General features: G+C 38.4%; 1 protein-coding gene across 2 annotated transcripts in view; it reads left to right on the top strand.

Moving 5' to 3' along the window:
• The first annotated feature begins 1,900 nt into the window (after positions 1-1,900).
• LOC122994555 (pituitary adenylate cyclase-activating polypeptide type I receptor-like) overlaps positions 1,901-23,843 on the top strand; it is a 28,057-nt gene continuing 6,114 nt past the window's right edge. Inside the window, exons 1-13 of one of the 2 annotated variants that reach the window (XM_044369284.1) lie at positions 1,901-2,098; positions 5,693-5,898; positions 10,593-10,689; positions 13,883-13,993; positions 14,104-14,204; positions 14,290-14,387; positions 15,306-15,438; positions 17,080-17,233; positions 18,338-18,398; positions 19,059-19,128; positions 19,245-19,336; positions 20,939-21,022; positions 22,690-22,819. In XM_044369284.1, coding sequence (XP_044225219.1) covers positions 5,857-5,898; positions 10,593-10,689; positions 13,883-13,993; positions 14,104-14,204; positions 14,290-14,387; positions 15,306-15,438; positions 17,080-17,233; positions 18,338-18,398; positions 19,059-19,128; positions 19,245-19,336; positions 20,939-21,022; positions 22,690-22,819 — 1,173 coding nt within the window. In that variant the 5' untranslated portion in view covers positions 1,901-2,098; positions 5,693-5,856. The remainder of the gene's footprint in view (positions 2,099-5,692; positions 5,899-10,592; positions 10,690-13,882; positions 13,994-14,103; positions 14,205-14,289; positions 14,388-15,305; positions 15,439-17,079; positions 17,234-18,337; positions 18,399-19,058; positions 19,129-19,244; positions 19,337-20,938; positions 21,023-22,689; positions 22,820-23,843) is intronic. The other variant, XM_044369285.1, reaches the window with a different exon arrangement.

The raw sequence follows: 23,843 nt of genomic DNA, 5'->3' as shown, positions 1-23,843 counted from the left end.
ACAGAAGTCATTGTCTTCTTTGCCAGCTTTTAGGACACTGTTAAAAAAATTCTTATTTCATCTTGAACCTTAAGGTAAGATGCTTCTGTTGGTTGTATATATACATGTACTTAATCTAGGTTTGTTTTTTGTTTTTTCTCTTTTACTACTGTTTATGCTTGGTTGTGCATTTTGTGTATATGGATATTGTTTGTGCTATGTGTTGTTTGTCTGTTTGTTTGTCTGTCTGTCTGTCGGTCTTGTTTCATTTTTGATGAGTAACAATAAATAAATAAATAAGGAGAGGACTCAGAATAAGCCTTTTAGGCTCCCTTCCTTTCCTGCACCGTAATTACTGTCTTTTCTACTGAATGTATTTGTATCCTCATTATTGTGCAAATAAACTAAACTAAACTAAACACTGTGCCTGTCTCTGAGAGATATTTCTGAAAAGAAATCTAAATAAAAGCACAGTAATTACAATTGTTCTCTTCTTTCTCTCTTGTTGCTCTGCTGCTGTAATTATCGCAGCAGTAAAAATACAGTCTTTGCCTCGTTGCTTGATCTAAAGTTCACATAGAACTGAAAAGCCAAAACACTTGAAGCTACTGGAAGATGGAGCTGAGTGTTTGCCATGGAAACAAGGCTCAAATCATTGTCTTGCTTGCTATTATGCGACAAAAATAGCCTAAAGATTGCTGACTGACTGCCACACAGAGAAATTTTGAATTTCTCTCAATGGGAGCATTTCCATGCATGTCCTTGAGGCAGGTCCAGTAACAGTGTTAAAATGTTCCAGGAACGATAAGAAACATGCGTCACTACCCTTCATCCAATCAGGCGTTTTCATTGATTTTTTTTCTTCCTTTTTTACATTAAATACATTTTGATAGGGCTAGTGTCTTATTGCGGCCTTTCCCATTTCCTGTTTTGTTCTCCCAGAATATCCACATCATGGCAGGGTTTAATACTTTTTATGCCTCATTGATTTATGGCCAACCCATCAAAAGGCCCAGCTGGGTGATCAATCACCTCTGTGTTGTGCTGCACTCAGAAGAGTAGCCTGCATGTAGCTGCCACTAGAAACTGTCTAACCTGGATCACGACAGTCCTGGTGAGATTTAAGCAAAGCAGCTCTTAGTATTCAGTGGAAAAGTTTGCTTATGTGCGGATCGAATGTTGATCTTATTTGAGGTTTTTGTTTTTAACTCATTGATGCCTGCAGGCGATTGTGTGGTCGCTGTCCGTGGTGCTGAAAGTAAACAAGACTGCCAGCGGCCACAGTGGCCACTGCAGATCACTTCTACGGTAATAGCCATTTGCATGCATTGCTTGGTTTCAGTGGAAAACATGCAGGAATTCAGATGTTAAACTTTTGACTAAATGTGAGTCACAGTCGGTTTACTCACTGCCTCACAAATTGCACCCAGCAGGGAACCGGACTTTGTGCCTTCTGGAGCATCTGACAGACGCAGGCACAAATGTCAGCGGCTGAGAGAGTTTTATGAACAGTTGCTTTTTTGGAAGAAACTCCCATGTCACAGGATTTTTCACTTGTAGTCCATATCTCTCTCTCTCTCTCTCTCTCTCTCTCTCTCTCTCTCTCTCTCTCTCTCTCTCTCTCTCTCTCTCTCTCTCTCTCTCTCTCTGTCTCCCTCTCTGTATCCCTCTCTCTCTCCCTCTTTCCCTCTTTCTTCCTCCAGCTGCGTACAGTTGTACCTGCTTTTATAGACTAAACTGTTGTCTCACTTTGTTGCCCTCTCTGTCTGACGAGGTGCGAATCCCGAAGGAACCTACATCCCCCTCCTCCTCCTCCTCCTCCTCCTCCTCCTCCTTCTCGTCCTCCTCCTCCTCTTCCTCCACCTCCTCCACCTCGTCGTGGTGCCGCAGCAGCAGCAGCCAACGCGGTGAGTGCGTCCTGCAGCAGCAGCAGCAGCAACAGCAGCAGAAGCAGTAACAGCACCTGTCGTTTTCAGGACGATAACTAATAACCGCGCACGTCTTAGGAGTAGAGACGACGAGGTATCAACCTGCACAATTCACTGCCAAACACCGCGGTTGTTCGTGAATACCGATGGCTTCATGTGTAGATATTTGCGCCTCTGAAAATTACGCATCGGTAAGTTCCTTTTGACTTGTTTTCAGCGAATGCTGCGCGTTTTTACTCACATCTTCATCTTTCAATGCGACTGATTAATTATGAAGGCCTTAATGGAATCCTATATATTTTAAAAACATGAATTCTTATTAAATATTAGGCAAGCTAGGGATAAATTGCGAGTGACAGTGTACAGTAGATAAGGGGGAGGTAGGCGCTTTTCTTGCTGATGTTTTCCATGTGCAAAGCGAAGGTCACCCACAATCATTGATGAATTAAACGTTTGCGAATGCGGAAAAGCGGGAATAAGGCTGGGCTAAATTAGCCTATTGATTCTGCACCACCAAGGGAACAATCATTTGTCAATGATTGATTGTAACTAAGACTGTTTTGCGTTTTTCATTTCCCTCCGATTTGCCCACAAACCGTTTTTGCAAGCTGCAATCTAAATAATAAGAAAATGCTCTTTAGCAGCAGAGATAAACTGTTGTTCCTGTAATGTGAGCTATATACGGCCTATATGATTATCACACAAGAACATTAACAAAGCTGCCAAGAACTAATTAATTTGAATGACTGCATTATTGCACATTGACAGACGTGCACAGTATCCATTTACAGCATTAACAGACTTGCATTTGGGTTAATTGGAAGCGTGTCTACTTAGCTACTAGGATCGTTTTAAACTGAAAATGAATAATGAATGCACCACGATGTTCAGAGGAATTCAACACACACGAGGAGGATGTTGATATGTTGAGACAGATGTTTGAATTCCCTTTTACAGAGATAAATCATTGAGGATGATGCACAGACTTGAAGCCATTCTCAGTGTTTCTCTCTGCTTTGCATCTGTATGCATATATACTCACAGTCTTCTGGTTGATTGACAACCTGCTGTAGGGATCCCAGTGCTAATTTAGTGGATGTGTTTCCCACTTTTCCTATCCAATGTTAGAGTTATTCTGTTTGTGGGTGTTCCTCACCAGTTGTTTTGTCTAACGGCCTTGTGAAAACTGTTCTGTTGTAAACAAATTACAATGATTGCATTCTGTAAACCCACACATTTAGTGTTTTGCCTCCTCTGTTTTCTAGGAAAGCTGACTAAACAGAAGTGGAATTTTCTCCTAATTCCTGAGGCTGTAAAGCCTGACAGAATTTCCAGTAACTCACACGTATCTCAGCAAAGCAAAAAGTCTCCTGCTCTCTTGCCCTCAGGGCAGTTTGATGTTTAGCCCTCTGTTGTTCCCTGCACGAGTCAGTGCTTCTTAATACCAAATAGCCATATGGATTTGTATTAAATACCAAGGGCTGGTTTTAACTTCGTTTGGAGCCTCCAGCAACATGGCTGCTGCGACATTTTGGGTTAAAGAGAGGAAGACAAACTAATTGATTTCATGTCTGTCTCTGTCTGCCAGTTCAGTTCCTCTCCCTGTCTGTCTGTACTTCTGTCTGATTTTATGTTTTTCTGTTTGCATCCCAGTTGGTTTCAAACCCTATTTGACACATGTTGTCCTCTTCTATATCTCTGGGTTTTTCCTCTGAGCACAGTCTGTCTTATTGCTTGATAAAGCATCCGAGAGATGCTTTAGGGGTAATTGGATTCAGTACTAGAGGGAAGGGACACAGCGGAATTTGTCTGTGTGTGTGCATGAATTAGCTGACAGAGAGGACGTGTGCGCTCTGCTGTCTCAGAGATTGTATGTGTGTGTGTTTCTGCTGGTGCTCGCCAGTCTGCTTTGTGTTTGCAGTGAATTGCTGTGTTTTCAGGAAGCTGTGTGGATGAGTAAGACATGAAAGAGGGTGAGTTGTTTTAAAGTCTGACCCGAGGCACATAAATTTTATAGTCTTAAGGGAAAATTTATGCGATCCTTCCAAATTTCTTGCCTTTGGTAATCAACTTGTCCTTCATAAATCCATGCCTTTTTGTTTCAAGTTGCTGCCTTAATTTAGAGTTTGGGTGATGACATATCTTTTGTGACATTTCTTTTGTGATCGTATATAACCTCAGTAAAAAATCAACAAATGTTGCCTCTGTGATTGGATCAAGGGGATTTTTATGAGTGTAGGATTCTGTGGGGACAAGATATGAAGTGATACATACCCACTGAAGGGGTGTGTGTTTGTTTATGTGTGTGATATCTGAGTAGGTTGAAAGCTAAGCCATAACTTACAGTATATATATCAGTTTAAAATGACTAAAACTTGAGCATTTTTGTACAAAAAACTGATATTGTAATGAAACTTGAATCTTTTTAAAAAAAAATACAGGTTCTGGTTGAAGACAAGGCAGTGAAAATATGTTTTTTCTAGGGTTGCAATGGTTATTTATTATTATTTTATTGGTTTTCATGAGCGATTATTCTGCTGATTATTTTCTCAATCCATTGTTTGGTTTGTAAAATGTCAGAAAATAGTGAAAAATACAATTTCCTGATTGCTTGTTTTGTCTAACACTTCAAAACCTAAAGATATGAGAAAAAGAAAAGCAGAAAATCCTCTGATGTTTAAATGATTCTTCTATTATCAAAATGGTTGCTGACTATTTTTGTTGTTGTTGTTGTTGTTGAATGACTAATCAATTAATAAAGCAATCATCTCAGATCAAGTTTTTTAATGGTTGTGAATTCTTTTTCAAGGTTAAACACAATCAGCCTGTGTGCCACAATAAAATCAGATTTATTTCTGTACAGATAAAGTATAATACATCAGAATTAACTTATTGAATATTGAATTGTATATGGTAGATGTTAGTATGATTTTTATCTGACCCTATGTATTTTACTGATTTTGGATGTTGGACGTGTGACAGAAACATTCCCTAGTCTGTATGACACCTTGGGTAATATGGCATAGCCCTTCTGGGGGGTCTTTTAGATACAAACAATGGATCCATGGTTAAGTTTGGAACGGTTCCAGATGTGGGCATGTGATGACACATACTATGTTGTGAGATAGCTGTCAATCACTTGATGGATGGCTCCCAACGGAGGTAGTGCCCCTAGAAAACATGTTATTCATATGATAAGATACAGATGTGTAACCCTATATAAGCTGTGCATCGACAGTGGTACATTGCCCAGACCATCTTTGTATATGGAATGGACCCGATGGCCATCGTCTAATAAACGTCTACAAAATAAGAACTTCGACAGCTCTTCCTTTGAACGATATCATCACACATCCTTCCTTTCAGTAGATTATCAAGAAATGAATTATCATATCCAAGGACTCTCCTTTTTACCTTGTGGCAAAAAGCTTATGTGAAAGACACTGAAGATGTTCATTCCAGAAGAAAATATGAAACACTGTTTAGAAACACCTACAGTACTCTTACATAAAATCATGGTTGTGTAAAGCAAAACGCCCTTTATGAAAAGAGGCTTTGCTTTAAAATATGTATCCAATATATAGATACATTTATGTATTCTGAATAGCTTTTCAGTACCATTTTGGTAAGATTTTATGTTTTAGCTACTGTAGAAGACAGTATTTAGTCCTACTTTCAGTCTGCAGTAGAACAACATAATAGAGTAATCCAGTGGGCAACACATCCTCATGTTGTTTTTGTTTGTTCTCATTCAGACTCTTTTTCCTCTGTGTGTTGTATTTCAGAGCCCTTGATGCTGAAGTGTGGTGAAGTCGAGGGGAGCAGTTTCAGTGCATCCCAGTGAACACACCCACCCACACACACACACACACACACACACACACACACACACACACACACACATATACACACACCAAGCCTTTTGGATACAAGCACTTCACAGGAGACAATGAGAGGCTTCCTGCTGACTGCAATCTTTCTGCTGCCCTTGGTGAGTAGTTTGTGTGCATGCATCTACGGTGTGCACATGTGTAGGTGTGTGTGTGTTTGTTTGGGGGGGGGGGGGGGAGCATACAGGAATGTATAGCCATTTATCAATATATAACAGTGTCAGCTTCTTCTCTGGTTTATTTTCATACGTGCATTTTGAGGAGTGCTGGGAGGATAGGAATCACCACATGACACATCAGCACATCAGCATACGTTGCAGATCCTGGATCAGCTCTGCGTTGAGGTCACTGGCCGCATTTTAGAGCCATAACAGATGGCCTGGCTGAACGGAGAGCTGCCTATCCATCTGCTCTGACTCACTTTTATTATTGGTCTCATTGAAATAAAAAGCAGAATAGTTGTGCAAGATGTGTGGGAGGAATTATATCCAGTGCCCCGATGCGGCACAGCAGCAGTTCTCATGGTTAAACCACACAGATAAGGAAATTGTTTTTTATGTTAGAATATATGTAAGATTAGCATGAGTATCATCTTTTACCCATTACCCTTTTGATATATTTCTTTTTCTTCCTCAAATCTACCAGTTGATTGTGATTACTGGGGGGAGTGAAATGCATTCACAATGCGACCTTGCTGTCACAAACATCTTCTCTATGCTTTATGTTAACACTGCCCCTCTAACATCTAACACACATGAAGTGTTTCTCCAGCTGACCTTCAGCTGGCTGATGTGGCAGATACATCTGTTGTGATGTACTTATTGTGTGTCAAATGGATCTGGACGGTGTGCCAGTAGTGGGAGTTATCTGGCCCTCGAAAATAGCCTTGGGGAGAGGAACAGGGTCCTGCAGCTTCAAAATGGACAGCTTATCTGGACAGATATCTGTTTTCAGTAGAGGAGGAGAGAGATTTAAAAGCTACAGTAGATGAGTGACTGAGAGCAGAAAACAAGAAGCACACTTTCAAAAAAAGATCATTGATCTGTTCTCTGATGTGCAATGATGTCATGATGTCTGTCCCAGGTTAGAGTTTTGTATCTACTGATAGTTCCAATAATAAGATTTACGAGTACCATTGCACCAATAAAGCTCAAGAAATTTCTTAGCCAGTAATGTGCAAATTTGTTGCTAGGAAACATCTGTAGCACTGTCAATCAAAAGCAATCAACTATGTTAACAGGAAGTCACTGTATCATCACAAGCTTTTGCACAATTGACGACTGCCATGCTAGCAGCTCTGTGAGGCTGTACTAGCAGCGCTTTAAGCTAAACGCTAACATCAGCTTGCTGATGTTTTAGCAGGTCTATGTTAACCATATTCATCATCATAGTTTAGCATGCTAACATTTGCTAATTAACACACCAAATACAGTACAGCTGGAAGGTATTTGGTAAGTTTGAGCTCATGGTGGCGCTAGAGGAAAGGACAGAGGATTAGCAAAGTCAGTAGGATACAATCCCTGGGTGCCATTTATGTCTTCACAAAATTTCATGTCAATCCATCCAACACTTTGCTAGTATGGTTAAAAATAAGTACTTTATTAAACTTGACTGCCAATCCTTTGTAAAGCATTTCTCTATATGCATACATGGCCAAATGAAGTGTTTCAGGGTTAGTAGTATCCATAAAGTTTAGCATGACATTTTCTAATTTGAGGTGTATTATTTTTGTGAGATGTAGCAGTTTACATTGTTATTAAGCAGTATTTTGATAGATTTTATTTATTGATTGTTTTGTAAGGGACCATGTACAGTATTAAGTTACCATGATTTGATGTACTGTACCACAATTTGTTTAGTTTATTTTAGTTTAGTTTCATCTGCAGTCCCTTGGCAGGTCACAATTAAAACACATGCACATTAACAAAAACAAAGTATGACACAAAAAACCAACAGGACACGTAATACACAGTTACAAACAGCAGCACATTACACACACCCAAAATGTCGTATTATTTATTTTACCCCTTAACCTGTACGGGTCATATGTTAGCTTGGCTTTCACTTCTGTCAGGTTACACCTGGCAGTTTGTAGGTATTAGCTGCGTCAGCTAAGAGCAACAGCACATACACTTGAGCTTGCTCTTGTCGTGGAAAAATTGTCTTTATCACTCAAGAAAACACACAGACACAACGAGCATTGTCAGTTGAAGTAGTGTAACCAGAAATACAATCAAAAATATGATGCATTATATCTCTGGAGAGAGAAACATACCCAATGTCACTTGCTAAGATCACCGTCTCTCTCTGCCGAGTGAGAACACAGTCAGATCTTAAATACCCTCGAACAAAAGCAAGACTATTTGCAGTCGACCCTAGAGGTCAGTATACAAGTTTTGAAATATAACAAAGGTCAGAGTTAAAGAGAGTAAATAGTAATTGTAACTATATTAAAATAAAAAACAGCAACACACATATATCCTGCTTGCTATCCAGGATTCCATATAAATACATTATTGAATAGCACATTTTATACTGCCATCTTACAGGCCTGTCTGCACTCATGCCAAACAGATATTAGTCATTTGCATCCAATTATTTCTCATTTCTGGGAAGGCTTGTATACAGCATGTGCTGGCTCCTAGCTGGTTACCTGCTGCTTAGCAACATGGATGCCTGCTACAGGTATAAAGAGAGGTCATTCTAACAATGCCAGTGTCAGTTTCATTATCAAAACGCTATCGTAGATCATAAAAAAATGAGGCATTTCATGTCCTTTTATTTTTTATTTTTGTTCAGCTGGCCTGATGAGGCACAGTTTCTTGGTGTATTATCTGAAAATATAGCCTTATGGCAACAGACTAAAAAAAAAAAAAGATACAAACCCAAGCCAGATAGCTCTAATGATGTTTCACATAATTCATGCAGTGGTTTCAAATTCATCCCACGTGCAGCAGTGTGATAAAGAGAGGAAGTGAATCCGAGGACATCTTCACAGTCAGTTGATGCCCTATCTTATCTAGGCAGCGAGGCCTGAAGTGAATTCATATTGGAGGGCAGAGAGATAGAGTGATGAGTCAGCCATGGCTCAGAGGGCTGGGACATATTACACCTATCATTTCACAGTGAGAGTTAAGGCTGGGGGGTGCAAGCAGGGTGCAAAACAGAGATTGGCCTTAACAGAATGAGAGGGGGAGTTATTGAGAAGACATGCAGTAACTCCACTAACTCTGAGTAAATAGTTTCCCTGACTGCACCTTCAAGCAGGCAATACCTATTTTCCACCTGCTCCTGTGACAGTTGCGGGTATTGGAGCATCTTTACTCTCCATAACGTGGTATATTTGCGGTTAAAGCAGGATATGGGGGGAAAGGGTAAAATTTCAAGTGGTATTTATTAAAACACACATCTCTGTCTTATGATCTCCTCCACTAAAAAAATGGTGGATGGTGGATGGTGTTAAAGTGGATAGTCACACCAAATCAGGTGTGATTGTGTATGCCGCCAAGTTCAAGATGAGTCATCAAAAAAGATTAACGTTCACATGCATCTAAATACTCAAAAAGACCTTTTTGGCAAATTTGACATATGCAGAGGTAGCAGAACAATTAATGCATGGACAATGAAAAGCTACCTGGAACGTGTAATTTTTAATTTCATGGTGCATTAATTGATATTTTGGGCGACTTTGGGGCAACACAACAACCTGTAAACACAACATTGACATATCATCACCTTATAAAGTAGTTGGCGAACGTGTTACTGTAGCAAACAGTTGCTTATTTTCACATCCAGCAGACACAAAGCAACATTAGTGTAGCATCCATTTGGAGTCATGTTTCTCTCCACAAGGTGAATATAAGTCCAATATTTACTCTGCTTTTAGCTCTGTCAACTCCTGAGGGAAATATCTGGCTCATCATGCGCTAAATGCTTGACTATGTTCACCAGCTAATTGCTAACTTTGCTGCTGCTGTTTGGTGCTGGGTAGGTGTATCAGTGCAGTGGGTTTATCAGAGCTTTTTCACTGAAAAGTGCTGCCTGTATTTCTCTATCATTAAATATCTGTGACAAAATTAAAAAAATATATCATACTTATAAATTCATGAGTGTTTTAAACTAAAAACTCACCTTGTCTGTGTCCAAAATAACAATGTTTTTTTGAGTGTCCGAATACTGAGTGGGGAATTTTTGATCTATAGGCCAGAGTACCCTCAAAAATTGCAATAATGGAAAAAAAAAGTTAGCTCATGTGCACTAATAATCCCACATACAATGGGTTGCATTTCATAGATGTGAAAATGACCATTTTGCAACAATAATCCTGTCAGTGATGACATGATGATTGTCCAAAATCTCAATTTACTAGAGTTAACTGACTAAATGTCTAATATATATTATAGAGAGTGATTTTGGACACAACCAAGGTCTGCTCCATAAGAAGTATCTGCAAGTGATTTGATGAGTTTGACTGACAGTGCATCTCCCTGGCAACAGAGGCTTTCTGACTCCTCTGGTTGGTCCATGTAAATACCTGACATCACCTTTTTCCAACACAGCTCTGCCCACTTAAATGTGGTGAGAAGAGCACAAGCAAAAACACATGAACAAATACAAAAAACATCTCATGTCAAAATAATAATATAATAATAATAATATTTTAACCTTGGCAGTTAATACTGTATTCATGTCGGATCCCCTCAGCTATAACAAGAAGCTGATTAACAAACGCAGATTCTCAATGGTGCAGTGTTTCAGTCAATATTTAGTGTGTCATTGTGTGTGTTTCCTCCAGGTGGCCTCGGAGTCCGGTCACTGTGTAATCAAGCGGGAGCATGAGAAATGCATGGAGATGATCTCGCTGTACAGCCCCAGTGAGGAGCCTACTGATGGTAAGTGAGGATGTGTCCGAGAGTATGGGCATGCATGTGTTCTTGTGTGTGTTCTCACATTCCTTCTGTGTGCATAATTTGGCATGAAGTCACCTGTATTTTATGGTTCTGCCTTTGATTAAACTGTTTACTTCTTTGGTGACTCAGAAGGCACAAGACTGTTGGCAAATGAGGGCCACTCATCTCTTAAAAATGATAAAAAGCCAACCTTGCTTTTATTCTTGTCGATCAGGCATTTTTCAGTTTATCAGGTCCTAGAAGGCCAGGTAAGGATGAAAGATGAGCTTTATATCATGTTCATATCATCCCGAAAGGCCACTATAAACAACCATCCTACATAACAACCATCCGCTGATATACAGTTCTAAAATCAAATGTCTTGTGCAATGTCATGCTGAGCTACTTTCACATTTTCCCCACAAGTACTTCATCTAAAAACACAGGAAACTTGGTATGTGAATCCTGGAAGCAATTATTTTCTTGGCTATGAACTGTGGTTTTCATTAGCAACTGCTGCAGGCCTCCCACTGTTTGAAACTTGCCCAACAGACTGCAATTCCCAGATTGCACTGTGACTCATGGCCTCACTGACAGCCACTGGCTCCTTGAAAAAAACATGAAACATAAAAGATTTAGAGTGTAAGATAACAAGTTTAAAGAGAGAGAGACGTCGTGAGTTCAGCTCATTTTTCATCTGTGTATTTTAAAGGTCAGCCCTGCAGTCTTCCTGCATGCTACACAGCCAGCCGCATGTGTATTTTAAAGTGTTTTTATCTACTTTTTTTTTTGCATTTTTATATCTTTATTTTTTCATAAAGTCTCATGCCCTGAGGTGGGTTAGAGTGGAGGTATAAATAACTCACATGCCTAATTTATTCTCACTTAACAGCATTTATAGTTAAAAGTAAGATCCTCTTGTTATTTCATTCCCTTATTCTTCTGTGACATGGGCAGTTTGTTTATTTTTGTGTTCAAGTATCCATCTCAGACCTTATAACCACACATGTTGGTCCGCCGTGACCTTTTAACTGAACCCTGTCTCCTCCTGTCGCTTTAAAAGGAACTATGTTGTGTTTCTGCTGACAGCAAATCGTTGGTGAGGAAATAAAACGCCCGGTTTGCAGAAATCTGACTGGGTGGGAGAGAGAAAGCAAAAAAGGGTGAAAAAGACAAATGAGAACAGGGAAACAATATGTATGAGGAAATAAATAGATAGGTGGGATCTGTTTTTTTATCTCTTTCTTTTTTCTGATTTATCAAAATCTATTCTTAAAAGCAAATTTTTTGATCTATTTGTTATCATATTTTTAACTGTGGTACTCTGAACTCAGATTAGTCTGCAGGCTGTATGAAATTGCCACGTAATGATTTGCTGTCTGGTGCTGTAATCACCATCCAGCTGAATTTAGCCAGTACGCAATGTATAACAGATCTAAAATGGCCTGCAAAATGTCTGTTATTTCAGAACTAAATCATCCAAGCTAAATGAGAACATTTGTGACATTTGTAGTTGGATTTTGGTACCTTTGTAAATATGAGTGTCACACTACAGAAAAGGACACTTCATTACCCTTCAGAGTGTCTTAAATTTAGAGCTGAATCAATTACAATTATGATAACGATTGACTATTTTGAACAGATGTGATTTTTCAAGCAAAAAAACAGAAAACATTCCAGCTTCTATAATGTGACAATTGACTGCTTTTCTTTCTCTTTTATATCATTGTTGCTCGGACAAAACCTGCAATTCGATGATGTCACCTTGGTCTTTTTTTCACTTCTTTCTGATATTTTTGTACACCAAATGCTCAAACAATTAAATGAGAAAATAATCTTCAGATTAATAAGTAACAATAACAATCATTAGTTTCATCTGATTTTTAATTTTACACCTTATTTGTCTTGTGTAGATGTTTACAAGATATTCTCACAAAAGACATATATCACATCCAGAGACAGATCTTTTCAGGAACGTCATGACATATTCTTCTTCTCAGACCGATGTTTAAAGTTTAACAAAAAATATGAATGAATGCTCTATGCATACGGTTGTTTGGGAGAAAAGAGCTCTGAACTTCTGATCAGTATTCTGCGACAGTTGCACATCATGACTCAGAATACAAAAAGAAATCTCAGTCAGTCCTTCAATCAGATCAGCTTTAATGAGAAAGAATTTCTGTCCATCTTGAGAATCCATCCGCCTGTGATTGTGTGTTATTTTTGTACATGTACTGTCTACTGTGAATGTGTAGTATGTGTGTAGAGTGTATGCTGTATCTTTGCAGCCCACTGAAGATTCAGCATACTGTGGGATCTTGTGTGAGATAGCCAGTGATGCAGACAGAGTGCTTTATTAAGCCAGTTACCTCCGTAGCTCAGTGCGGCTCATTTGGCTCAGATTTGCCCTTTAAAAGGTAATTGGCTTCGTGTCCGGCTCACCAGACAGAACCAAAACAGATTAGAGAGCCGAGCAGAATAGAGAAAGGTCTGCAAACACACAAACACACACATGCATGTCTAGAAACACATACACAGACGCACCCATGAGCAAATGCACACTCAAAATACATGCGAGTGAACACACATACAATCAGACTTTTACCTGCCTCTGCAGCACTATAAAATCACCTGAGCATAAAGGCAAAGGACATGGAAGCAGAAAGAAATGAAGACAGAGAAATTAAAGATTGTGATAGCTGTGCAGAAAATAAAGGGTGAGAGATTTATTGTAAGAGTCAGATAAACAGTCAGAACAAAAACAATAGAACTGGGTTCTACTGTTCAAGTAAAATTTAGTTTCAGCCTGTTTGGGGATACCAGATGGTTGTTTTTAAGTAGTGAATTTAAATAAGAAGGAGATGTCCACCACATCATCAGAGGGAATTACACTCTCGGAGGAGAACAAAGGTTGTTGTTAAGTATCAAAACATAATATCTAAAATAAAGTGTTAAATGGATTTGAGTGAGATAGGTCAACAGAGTGAGTTTTGTTTCCATGTTACCAATAGTTTTGTTCCTGTGAGTGTCATGAAAATGTCAGATATCTTTGCAAATGAAACTCTATTATCTCCAATTCAATTACCTTAAATCCATGCCAGATTCATTTACTCAGAGACGTAACAGCAGAAAAGCTGAATAGGAACTTAATACTAACCAACACATGTTTCTGTTTCTCTTGTCCTCTGCTGCTCAGTGTGTCCGTGGATGTGGGACAACCTGACTTGCTGGCAGGAGGCCAAGATCGGTGAGGTTGTGGTGGTCAATTGTGGAGAGTTCTTCCATGACTTCATCAGCCCCGAGGATGGTCAGTGGAACCAAAAGACTAACTGTGTTTTGAACGTATTTGTATTACAAAAATATATCTATTCAGGTTAACTTTGCCCATCGCAGTTCAAGCATATTTGTTGCTTATAGAAATGGGGAAGGTGAGTCGCAACTGTACGGAAAAGGGCTGGTCTGACCCTTTCCCTCACTATGCGGACGTCTGCTTCTTCTATGACAACACCACCAAACCCGTACGGCTTCTTTCACCTCATCTAAAGTTTCACACATTTATCACAGACCCGCGTGCTGTTAATACATTCTCTGTTTCATCGGCAGGACACTTTCTACCCATCAGTTAAGGCCTTGTACACAGTCGGCTACAGCACATCGCTTGTGTCTCTGACTACGGCCATGGTCATCCTCTGCAGATTTAGGTGAGTTTCACAATGAGACCTCCAAAAGACAGGTTTCTCAAAAATGAGATATAGTACATATATTTAGGTGTTTTTTCAGCTTGTTCTGAAAAATGTCTTTAACCCTTCAAGTCCTGTTGGCAAAAACTCAAAATCATATCCAGCCGATGGAAATAAGAATGAAAAAGTGCCAAAATCCATGAAATTTGTTTGCTTGTTTTACCCTATCGATACATTTTTCAATTAATTTAAAATTGCATAAAACTTTTTCTGTTTTGTTTTTTGTCACAGACATGCCAAATTATGGCATTGCTGAGTAGCCTAACTTATTCTATAATAGCAATGTACTCTGTGACACTTTTAATGGTGCCAGCCAAAAGCAACTGAGAAGTTATTTTTTGCATTTCTACATGACATGGTATTTAGTTTTGTGAAAAATTACTTGCAATATTACCTTTCCCATTAATGGACATCTCTACCAGTTAGTTGAGCAAAATTGTTAAACAAAATTATTACTAATAATTATTTAGAGCGGTTTCATTTACATAACTCTGTTCAGTAAGCCAACTGAACTAAACTAAACCAAACCAAAAGAATATATAATTATTTATGAAAACTTCACCATAAACTGGCTACATACTAAAGGCTATTTTCTGTTGCTAACTAGACGGAAGCTACTTGAAAAGATTTTGAAAACTGCTCTGCATCCAACCAAATGCTATAAATGGCTCAATCAAACTGACTTAAGTACAACAAATTTCTCAACAAATCGCAACTGAAAATGTGCTCTAATAAACCAGTAAAAGGCTAGCTAAGATAAAAACCCAAGCAAAAACAGCCAGGGATTCAAAAGGGTAAACACAAAAAATGTTGTCATTATCAAACAAGATAAAAACAAACAAGTAATAATGGTATACATTTTCTCTCTCTTCTATCCAGGAAGCTCCACTGTACCAGGAACTTCATTCACATGAACTTGTTTGTGTCCTTCATCCTGAGAGCCATCTCGGTCTTCATCAAGGACGGCGTGCTGTACGCCCAGGAGGACAGCGACCACTGCTTCGTACACACAGTCAGTAACTACTTCATATACTGTTACTGCAGTAGCCCTAATACAATATATACACTAATACAATATTATCTGTGGCTGGTAAATTACTTCCTCATATGGTTTTTATCAGCAAGATAGAAAACAGCCATGTCTGCATGTTGGGTTATTAATGAATAAATGAATAGGTCATTTTCAATTCATAAGGCTAATTGTTTAATTAATTTAAATTTGAAGCACTTAATTGCACAACGAGGCCTTTACTATTCTAAATGGTCCGTATTTGGACAAATTAATGCTGGCATGTTTTGAGTTGCTATAAGAAGTGTGGAGAGTATTGGAAGATTCTTGAAAACACTCTCGCTTCCATAAAGCGTTATTAAAGGGTTAAGTCAAAGAAAGCATGTCTGTAAAATATGATCATGTTTGTTTTGTATGAGATATAAAGAGAGCTTGAAGCGCTTCTCCTTTAGTCTTTCCTGTTTGATATGCACCTTTGAAGGAACTTCAATCACATGCAAATTTTACAAAAAGCAAACATGCTATTAGATGACTAATACTCGCTGATTACCAATGCAGAACAAGCTCTTAGGGTTTGTCTGGTAACAACACATTGCTCACTGTTGTTAAGCAGGCATGATAAATAAACCTAATTAGGTACGCTAATGGCTTCAGCAAGGCCAGTGGAAATCTTCTAGTCCTATTAACATATCAATGGTTACTTTGCCCTTTTTTCAAAACCCTCTGCTTTCCCGCTGTCGCCATGGCAATCACAGGTCACCATCATGGCACCGTGGTAGAAGGAATCAGATCAGTGCTGTAATTGGTTGACCCCACTCCGAATATGGACTCTTTCATTAACATGATGTCACCAGATTACAGCCCACCTGACATGTAGGGGACGTGTTGTTCCTGCTGGCTGTGAAATTTTAGAGACACACTTTGCATTTTCATTCATTGTCTCATGATACATTTTTAGAGTAATTGCAGTATGGTGCACTGTGTTGCAACCCTGTCACCCCAGTGACAACAATCTCTGTTTACACTGTGATTTACAGGAGTAAGGACATTTGTCAGTCTGACATTTATTGTCTTGAGCTTTTAAAGGAGAGACTGACTGTTAAGCATGGATTTTCCATTTGGAAGCGGCAACAAAATGCTGGTGTATTTTTCTGTGGAGAAAAAACAAGAAAGCTTATGTCCCTTACTACTTACAAGTCATTTTTAAATTTGCTAAAAAAATTTGAAGGTCTAATAAATCACTGATGGTGTCTTTAATAATTCTTGTCAGTTGTTTATGATGATATTGTTGCAGAATTGATACTGCCTTCTAAATGAGATAATTAAAAAAATCTTTAAATATACTTTAAATACCCTAAAAGGATTCTCCGATGTAAGTGTGGCTCTGTCTATTTCTTGAAAATGCCCACTTAAGCTATAGAGTCCAAACATATAGTTGCATGTGTTTCATTAAAACATCATAGTCCATGTTCTTCGTTTCAACAGTTTACTGAAAAACATTCTTCTTCAATACAAAAATGGTCGCAAAAACACATGAAACATGTTACAAAAAGCGCAATAAATATGTTCATATATGTTGATAAAATAGATTTTCTTCTGCCTTCTGCTGGACTAATGCAACTCTCTGTGTGTCTCCCTGTGCAGGTGGCGTGTAAAGCAGTAATGGTTTTCTTCCATTACTGTGTCATGTCCAACTATTTCTGGCTGTTTATTGAAGGTCTGTATCTCTTCACTCTGCTGGTGGAGACTTTCTTTCCTGAAAGACGTTACTTCTACTGGTACACCATCGTAGGATGGGGTAAGTGTCCGTTCCTGAGTGGTTATCATCAATGGTGGAAAACAGCAACTTCTTTAATTACTGTTCATACTGTGAATTTTCAGATTTATGCCATATTTGTAATTTTCAAAATTTCTTGTACCCTTCTTTGGGTAAATTAAAATTTAGATTCAATTTAAGATTTTTACGGAAATACAGAGAGAGCAATGGGGTGCATTATTCCCATTCCCTATACATTGTGGTTTTGTCACATAATATGAACTAAAAACCAACAAAGCCCAATTTTGACAACATTGGAGGGCTCATTGAAGCATTTTTTCACAAACATTTATTTATTTTCCAAGGCAAATAAATATAAACTAAGGCTTTGATAAGATTTTAGTCAGACTTAATCTTAAGCTAAAAGATCCCCACCACACATAAGACATATTAAAAAACTCTGCTTTGACTAACAGTTTCTGTTTAATATGTTTTTGCCACACAAAATAAGTAAAATTATACTGCTTCTCCCACACTGAAAAACTCCAGTACAAAAATGCAAATATTTTTCATTTTTGAAGTTTACCTCTGTCTCCTACTTCACTTTAAAGTCCATTCTCAGTGGATGTACACTGGAGGCTTCAAGTTTCCACATCACACCTGTGTAAACTGCATACTGGACCATGATTGGTTTCCAAGCTAGTTGTTATGTCACTGATTGCACAGTACGTGCACTTCTTAAACTCTGTTTTTGGTGAGCACAGAAAAACTTTCCTCCTTCTGCAGATGAATGTGAAAACAGCCTTCTAGTGTCAAACTCTGCACATACATCATTCTGCACAGTGAAACTCAAACATCCAAGTGAAGGAAGAAGAAGAAAAACATGTTTTTTTGAGTAGAAGGGAGCTTTAATGAAATACAGCTGAAATAACAATGCCATCTTGAGACAAACATTTTTGTCATCCTCCTATAGATGAATACAGTGCAAACAGGGTTACAGCCAATAAAACATAAATCTGTTGTTTCAGTACATTGCAGTTTTCCAAAAGCATGATTGGATAGATGAACACTGCAATCACTGAATACTATATCAGATTTTCATGATTAAAAATGGACTATATGTGTTAAAACTCACTGTTTTTACAGGAACTCCCACCATTTGTGTCACTGTCTGGGCAGTTCTGAGGCTCCACTTTCATGACACTGGGTACGTCCCAACGCCTCTTCGAACATCAGCTAAGGCACTATCACCACACATGGCATATGGCACTGGAGAACATAACAGAGCAGAGAAGCAGGGGCCTTTAGGATGCTGAGACTAAATGCATTGAGATAATTTCTTGCATAACTATCTTATCTGCATCTTTGCAACTAAACCAATTAAGATATGTAATTGCAAAAAACTGGGGGGGGGGGGGGATACATGAGACCCATGAACAAAATAACTGCCATCTCTGTTGGCATCACCAAATACACTAATTCAATTATACTGATAATGTTTTTTAGAATAGTTGAATAAATGCAGCCAGGTCAAAAATTCATGTATGCATGCATGTGATAAGATTCATAATTGTTCTAATGGGTTCAAGTAGTCATTTAACAAAAAGTCTTAGTTTAGAAGTTTTAGACTTATACATTGAAGTATTATATTCATATTTCAAAGTAGGTTTGATAAATAATTTATCATTCTCAAATATTAGGACCTGCTTCAATTTTAAATCCTCTGCTCCCTTCTGATTTTGCCTTTTCACTCTGCAAATGACCCCATGATTGACACACTGTAAGGTGCTACGTGTTACAGAGTGTCCAGAGAAAGTGAAGCATGTTGAATGATTATCTAAAATGCACCGTTCTCCTCCTACACCAGATGCTGGGATACAAATGAGAACACTGCCCTCTGGTGGGTGATCAAAGGACCAGTTGTGGCCTCCATAATGGTACGACAGATGCTGTGGATTAATTTTGACACATGCTAGGCCTTTGCTTGCTTGACTGGAGCGTAACTTCTGACAAGGCTTTGAGATTTAGTGTATTTTTTTCTTTCCTTCCTCAGATCAATTTTGTCCTGTTCATTGGGATTATCATTATCCTGGTCCAGAAGCTGCAGTCACCTGATATCGGGGGGAATGAATCAAGCATTTACCTGTAAGTTACATTCATCACATTTACCGAAACTCCAGTCTAAACTGTGTTTGGAGAATTTCATACCTTGATTTTGAGATTTCTGGTAGACTGTGCACAACTCTGCAGCTTAAAGAAATGTTATTTACCTTTGCTTAAAGGATAAGACTGGTGATGTTATATATTCTTATCTTATTATTCCCATTAAAAGACCAAAATCAACAATGAATTGATCCTACTGACAAGAATTGTCTTAAAGCCTGATATAGATTATTCCTGTGTGCCATAAACTTCCATTGTTGTGCAAAAACTATTAAAAACACGTTTGACATTAGAGCTGCAATGAGCAGTCAATTAACCTATTAGTTGATCGACAAAAAATTAATTGGCAATTATATTGATAATAGAATAATCGTTTCAGTCATTTTTTAAGCAATAAATGACAAATATTTTCTGTTTTCAGAAATGTGATTATTTAATGACTTTCTTTGTCATGAAGTGAATATTTTTAGGTTTTCGACTGTTGGTTGGACAAAATAAGACATTTAAAGACGTAACTTTTGACTCAGGGAAGTTATAATAGGCATTTTACACTATTTTCTATCATTTTATGGACAAAATGATTAATTGATTAATTGAGAAAATCAGCAGATGAATCGAAACAATCATTAGTTGTAGCCCTAGTTGACGTGTTCCATTATTGAACTAAACATGGGCACAATATTTTACATAGTCAATCCCATTTACAAAATCCTGCTGCCGTAAATAGTCTCTAGTGCACCAAATGTGTATTAATCTGCTGCTGAAAATAGTCCCCAGAAAATGCACTACTTAGCCTTATTTGACTACTGTTTGCTAAAAACTACAGTGCCCAGCTGTTTTAGGAAATTACAAAGCCTTTTTTTTAAAAAAAAAAAACATATAAAGAAATATGTATTTGTGACTTGTTTTTAAAGATCTACATCTGCAGTAGGGATGAATGGGCTTCGGGCTGAAAGCCACAGACAGGACAGGGAAAGCACTGTGAGATGAACTAACTTATTGTTTGTTTGGTCTTTTCCTGGGATTTGATGACAATAAAAAATAGAACAACTCCAGCCTTTTTTCTTTAATCAGACACCACATGATACCCTGGATACAAGATAAAATTGTGCCTTCTTGGCTAACTCTGGCCTATTTTACTTGACATTTTACTTTTTTTCCCTGTAGATCAGAGGGAATTGTCTGCTTTCCAACACTACAACATTTTCAAGAGGACCCACACATTTATAAATGGATTGTACTGAAGCCGTAACAGTTTTATATCCAAATTTTTATCCTTACACCACTGATGTGTCTTCTCCTCCTAGAAACTTTTTCAGAACATGATAATTTGTCGTACCTGTTGGCAGAAAGCTTGAGTCTCATTATGGAGTTGTACTGTAGCCAGACATCACTCCTGTTCAGCTCCCACAGGATACTGTCTTTGGAGGCCCTGCAGATAATGCCATTCTCATCTGTTGCTTAAACCTGTGGATGTGTGACCAAGTGTGAAGGTGTGTGTGTGTGCGCTGTGTGAGACTGCGTGTCTGTGTCCCTAAAGACATTGTCTTTGTTGTATTGTTGTGTTGTCTTTGTGCTGTGTAGCAGCTGTGCTCAGAAATGCTTCAGTGAGCCCACACAGGCTGTTCAGCATTCGTGCAGGATGTCAGAGTTATCCACCATCACACTGTAAGTGTGTGTGTGTGTGTGTGTGTGTGTGTGTGTATGTGTGTGTGTGCGTGTGTGTGTGTGTGTGTCTGCAGACACACGTGTTTGTGTGTGTCTGCTCGTGTCAACCGCATGTGTGTATGTGTGTATGTGTGTGTGTTTTACACCAGGGGTTCTTAAAGTTTTTTTAATGTTCTGGACTCCAAAATGCATTCACACACACACACACACACACACACACACACACACACACACACATGAACACACACACACACACACACACATGAACACACACACACACACACACACACACACACACACAGTTTCTTTTTTTAATGTAGATTTTTCAATTTGATTTGGATTAGATTTATTTTTAGTGCTGGTGGAGAGACGCAACACAAAATGTTACGTCTACTTTTTGAACACAGTATTTTTAAAATGTTTTTGTACATTTTCTTACATCACAATGAAAGAGTTCAGAGTACAAGCACTTTGTTTTGTTCCTTAAGGACCCCTGGGGGTCACTGAACTGCATTATAAAAACAACCGTCTTCCTCATTTGTTTCTTCCATTATTTTAAGGTGTCATTTGTTGTGTGTTCTTTGTGTATTTCCATTATTCACATAGTAATGAATGTAATGTTTTACTCTGTGTGACCACATGGATATATCATACATGTCAACAGTTATGTGTTTCTCATGAAGTCTCAGTCTCAGTCTTGTGATGATTTTCACAGATAAATCCATCAATACAGTAAAAACCTCACTCACTCTTAAAGGAAAACAATGAGGTTGGTGTAACTCTATATTTTTCTTATTGTCAACAAATCCAGTGAAAACACCAAAACCAACAATACTTTCTGACTTCTCCACCTTGTCTGTGCTACACATCCCCAAACCCATCTGCTCTTACTAAAGATGTGAATATTTAAAAATGGATCATAAATGTATAGTGTTATCTTTAAAAAGGCTATGTAATTTCCAAAAGCAGCTGGGTTCTGTAGTTTTTAGCAAATGTTTCTCAATTAGGGATAAGTAGTGCATTTCAGGGGGACTATTTTCAGCCAAGGATTAAAATACATTTGTAGTTTATAGCAAATGTTACTCAAACAGGAGTAAATTGTGCATTTTGGGGGACTATTTTATTAATACACATTTGATGCTTTAACAATTATTTATTTACGTTTAGTATATTGTATTATTTAGTATTTACGGCAACAGGAAGGCGTGTATGTGTATGTGTATGTGCCATGTTAATCGTAATGAAGGAACATGTCACTCAGTGCAATAATGTGGCTCACCTTTTTGAGGAACAAGCTACATCAGCTTCTGGCCACACAGTCTATACTTGTTAGCAGGTTTTTTTTAGGTTGGTTTTTTCATGTTATTTGTTGACAATGAGCAAGGCACAGAATATCACCACCAGTACAATATTAAGGTAGAAACATTTATTTTTCAATTTGTGGCTTGATTAAAAAATTTAACCTGTGTGTAAAACGACTAGGTCATAACAGTAGGCAGAAAACGTGTCATAATATCATATCAGTAGCTCTGTTCTTGCATCACATCCGGCTGACCAGCACCACTGAAACATGTTCACATCAGAATGACTTTGATTTGTGTTTCACGTGCACTTCAATCTAATTAAACTGTGTGTTTGTGTGTGTGTGTGTGTGTGTGTGTGTGTAGGCGTCTGGCGCGCTCCACCCTCCTGCTCATCCCTCTGTTTGGTATTCACTACACCGTGTTCGCCTTCTCACCTGAAGATGTCAGCAAAAGGGAGAGACTGGTCTTTGAGCTGGGACTTGGATCCTTCCAGGTACGCTTTTTACAGCTCCTCGGACGTCCGGTTTCATTTAAAGAGAAATACCAGATGATGAATGAGAGAGCATAGCGGGATAATAAATCATCTGAGTATACAGATACAAAGAGTCTGCTTAAAAGAGTGCTGGTGATATTCAGACCTTGTCTTCTGCCCTCATAATGTGTTTAGGTGTTCAGTTATGCAGCAACACTCCCAATAAAGGTTGAGGAGAGCAGTCGGCCTTTGAAGCTTTTATTGACTAACAAGAGTTAGTCATTAAAAGGTATTATAAAATGAATAAGAACAGTATCAACTTCAAATCCCCAAAGGAAGTACAACACAGTAATTAATCTTGCAAACATACACATACTGAAGACCAAAATCAATCCCTCATTCACTCATTCACAACTTCCTTTAAAACAGACGCTCAATAATTTATAGTTTTTTTTATGTTGTACTGAGGATTTTTTAAATTTTTTATAATTTTTATCTCATGATCTGATATTGACAGCTGGCGCCTTGCATGGCATGACAGTAGACTGGATGAGCTGAAGTTAGGGACCGTCTCCAAGGTGCATGCGAATGGGCCAAAGGAGCTTTTCATATTTTTGTTGATTGCTTTTTTTTTTCGTCTACATCTTCCTCATGGATTGGAGTGAAAATTTCCCATAAACCTCAATCCCAGAAGCCATTATTGGAAGTTTTCTCTTTATCAAGATTTTCCAGCCAGTCTCAGCAATGAGTGCCGATCCCCACCTAGTTTGGACTCCTGCTGTTCTGCCAAACTCACTGTGCTCTTAAGCAGTCAGCTCCCCCTGCTGACCATAAGGTGCCTCTGTGCCTCAGCTGGTTCAAACCCTCCCTCCAGCCTTTGGGCCACGCCTCCTCATTTACATACAGCTTGAAAAGCCGAAAGGAAAATGGAAAAGATGAAATTTATAATGGCAAATGTCATATACTAAATGGTAAAGTGCAAACGCAAAAAAAATAATTTAGTTTTTTTTCTGTTTAAGCTTTTAATTGAAGTGTTTCCATTTAA

The sequence above is a fragment of the Thunnus albacares genome, chromosome 12 (assembly GCF_914725855.1).
Source record: "Thunnus albacares chromosome 12, fThuAlb1.1, whole genome shotgun sequence".
NCBI lineage: Eukaryota > Metazoa > Chordata > Actinopteri > Scombriformes > Scombridae > Thunnus > Thunnus albacares.
The sequence above is the reverse complement of the archived record's forward strand: the minus strand, read 5'-3'. Positions and strand labels throughout refer to the sequence as shown.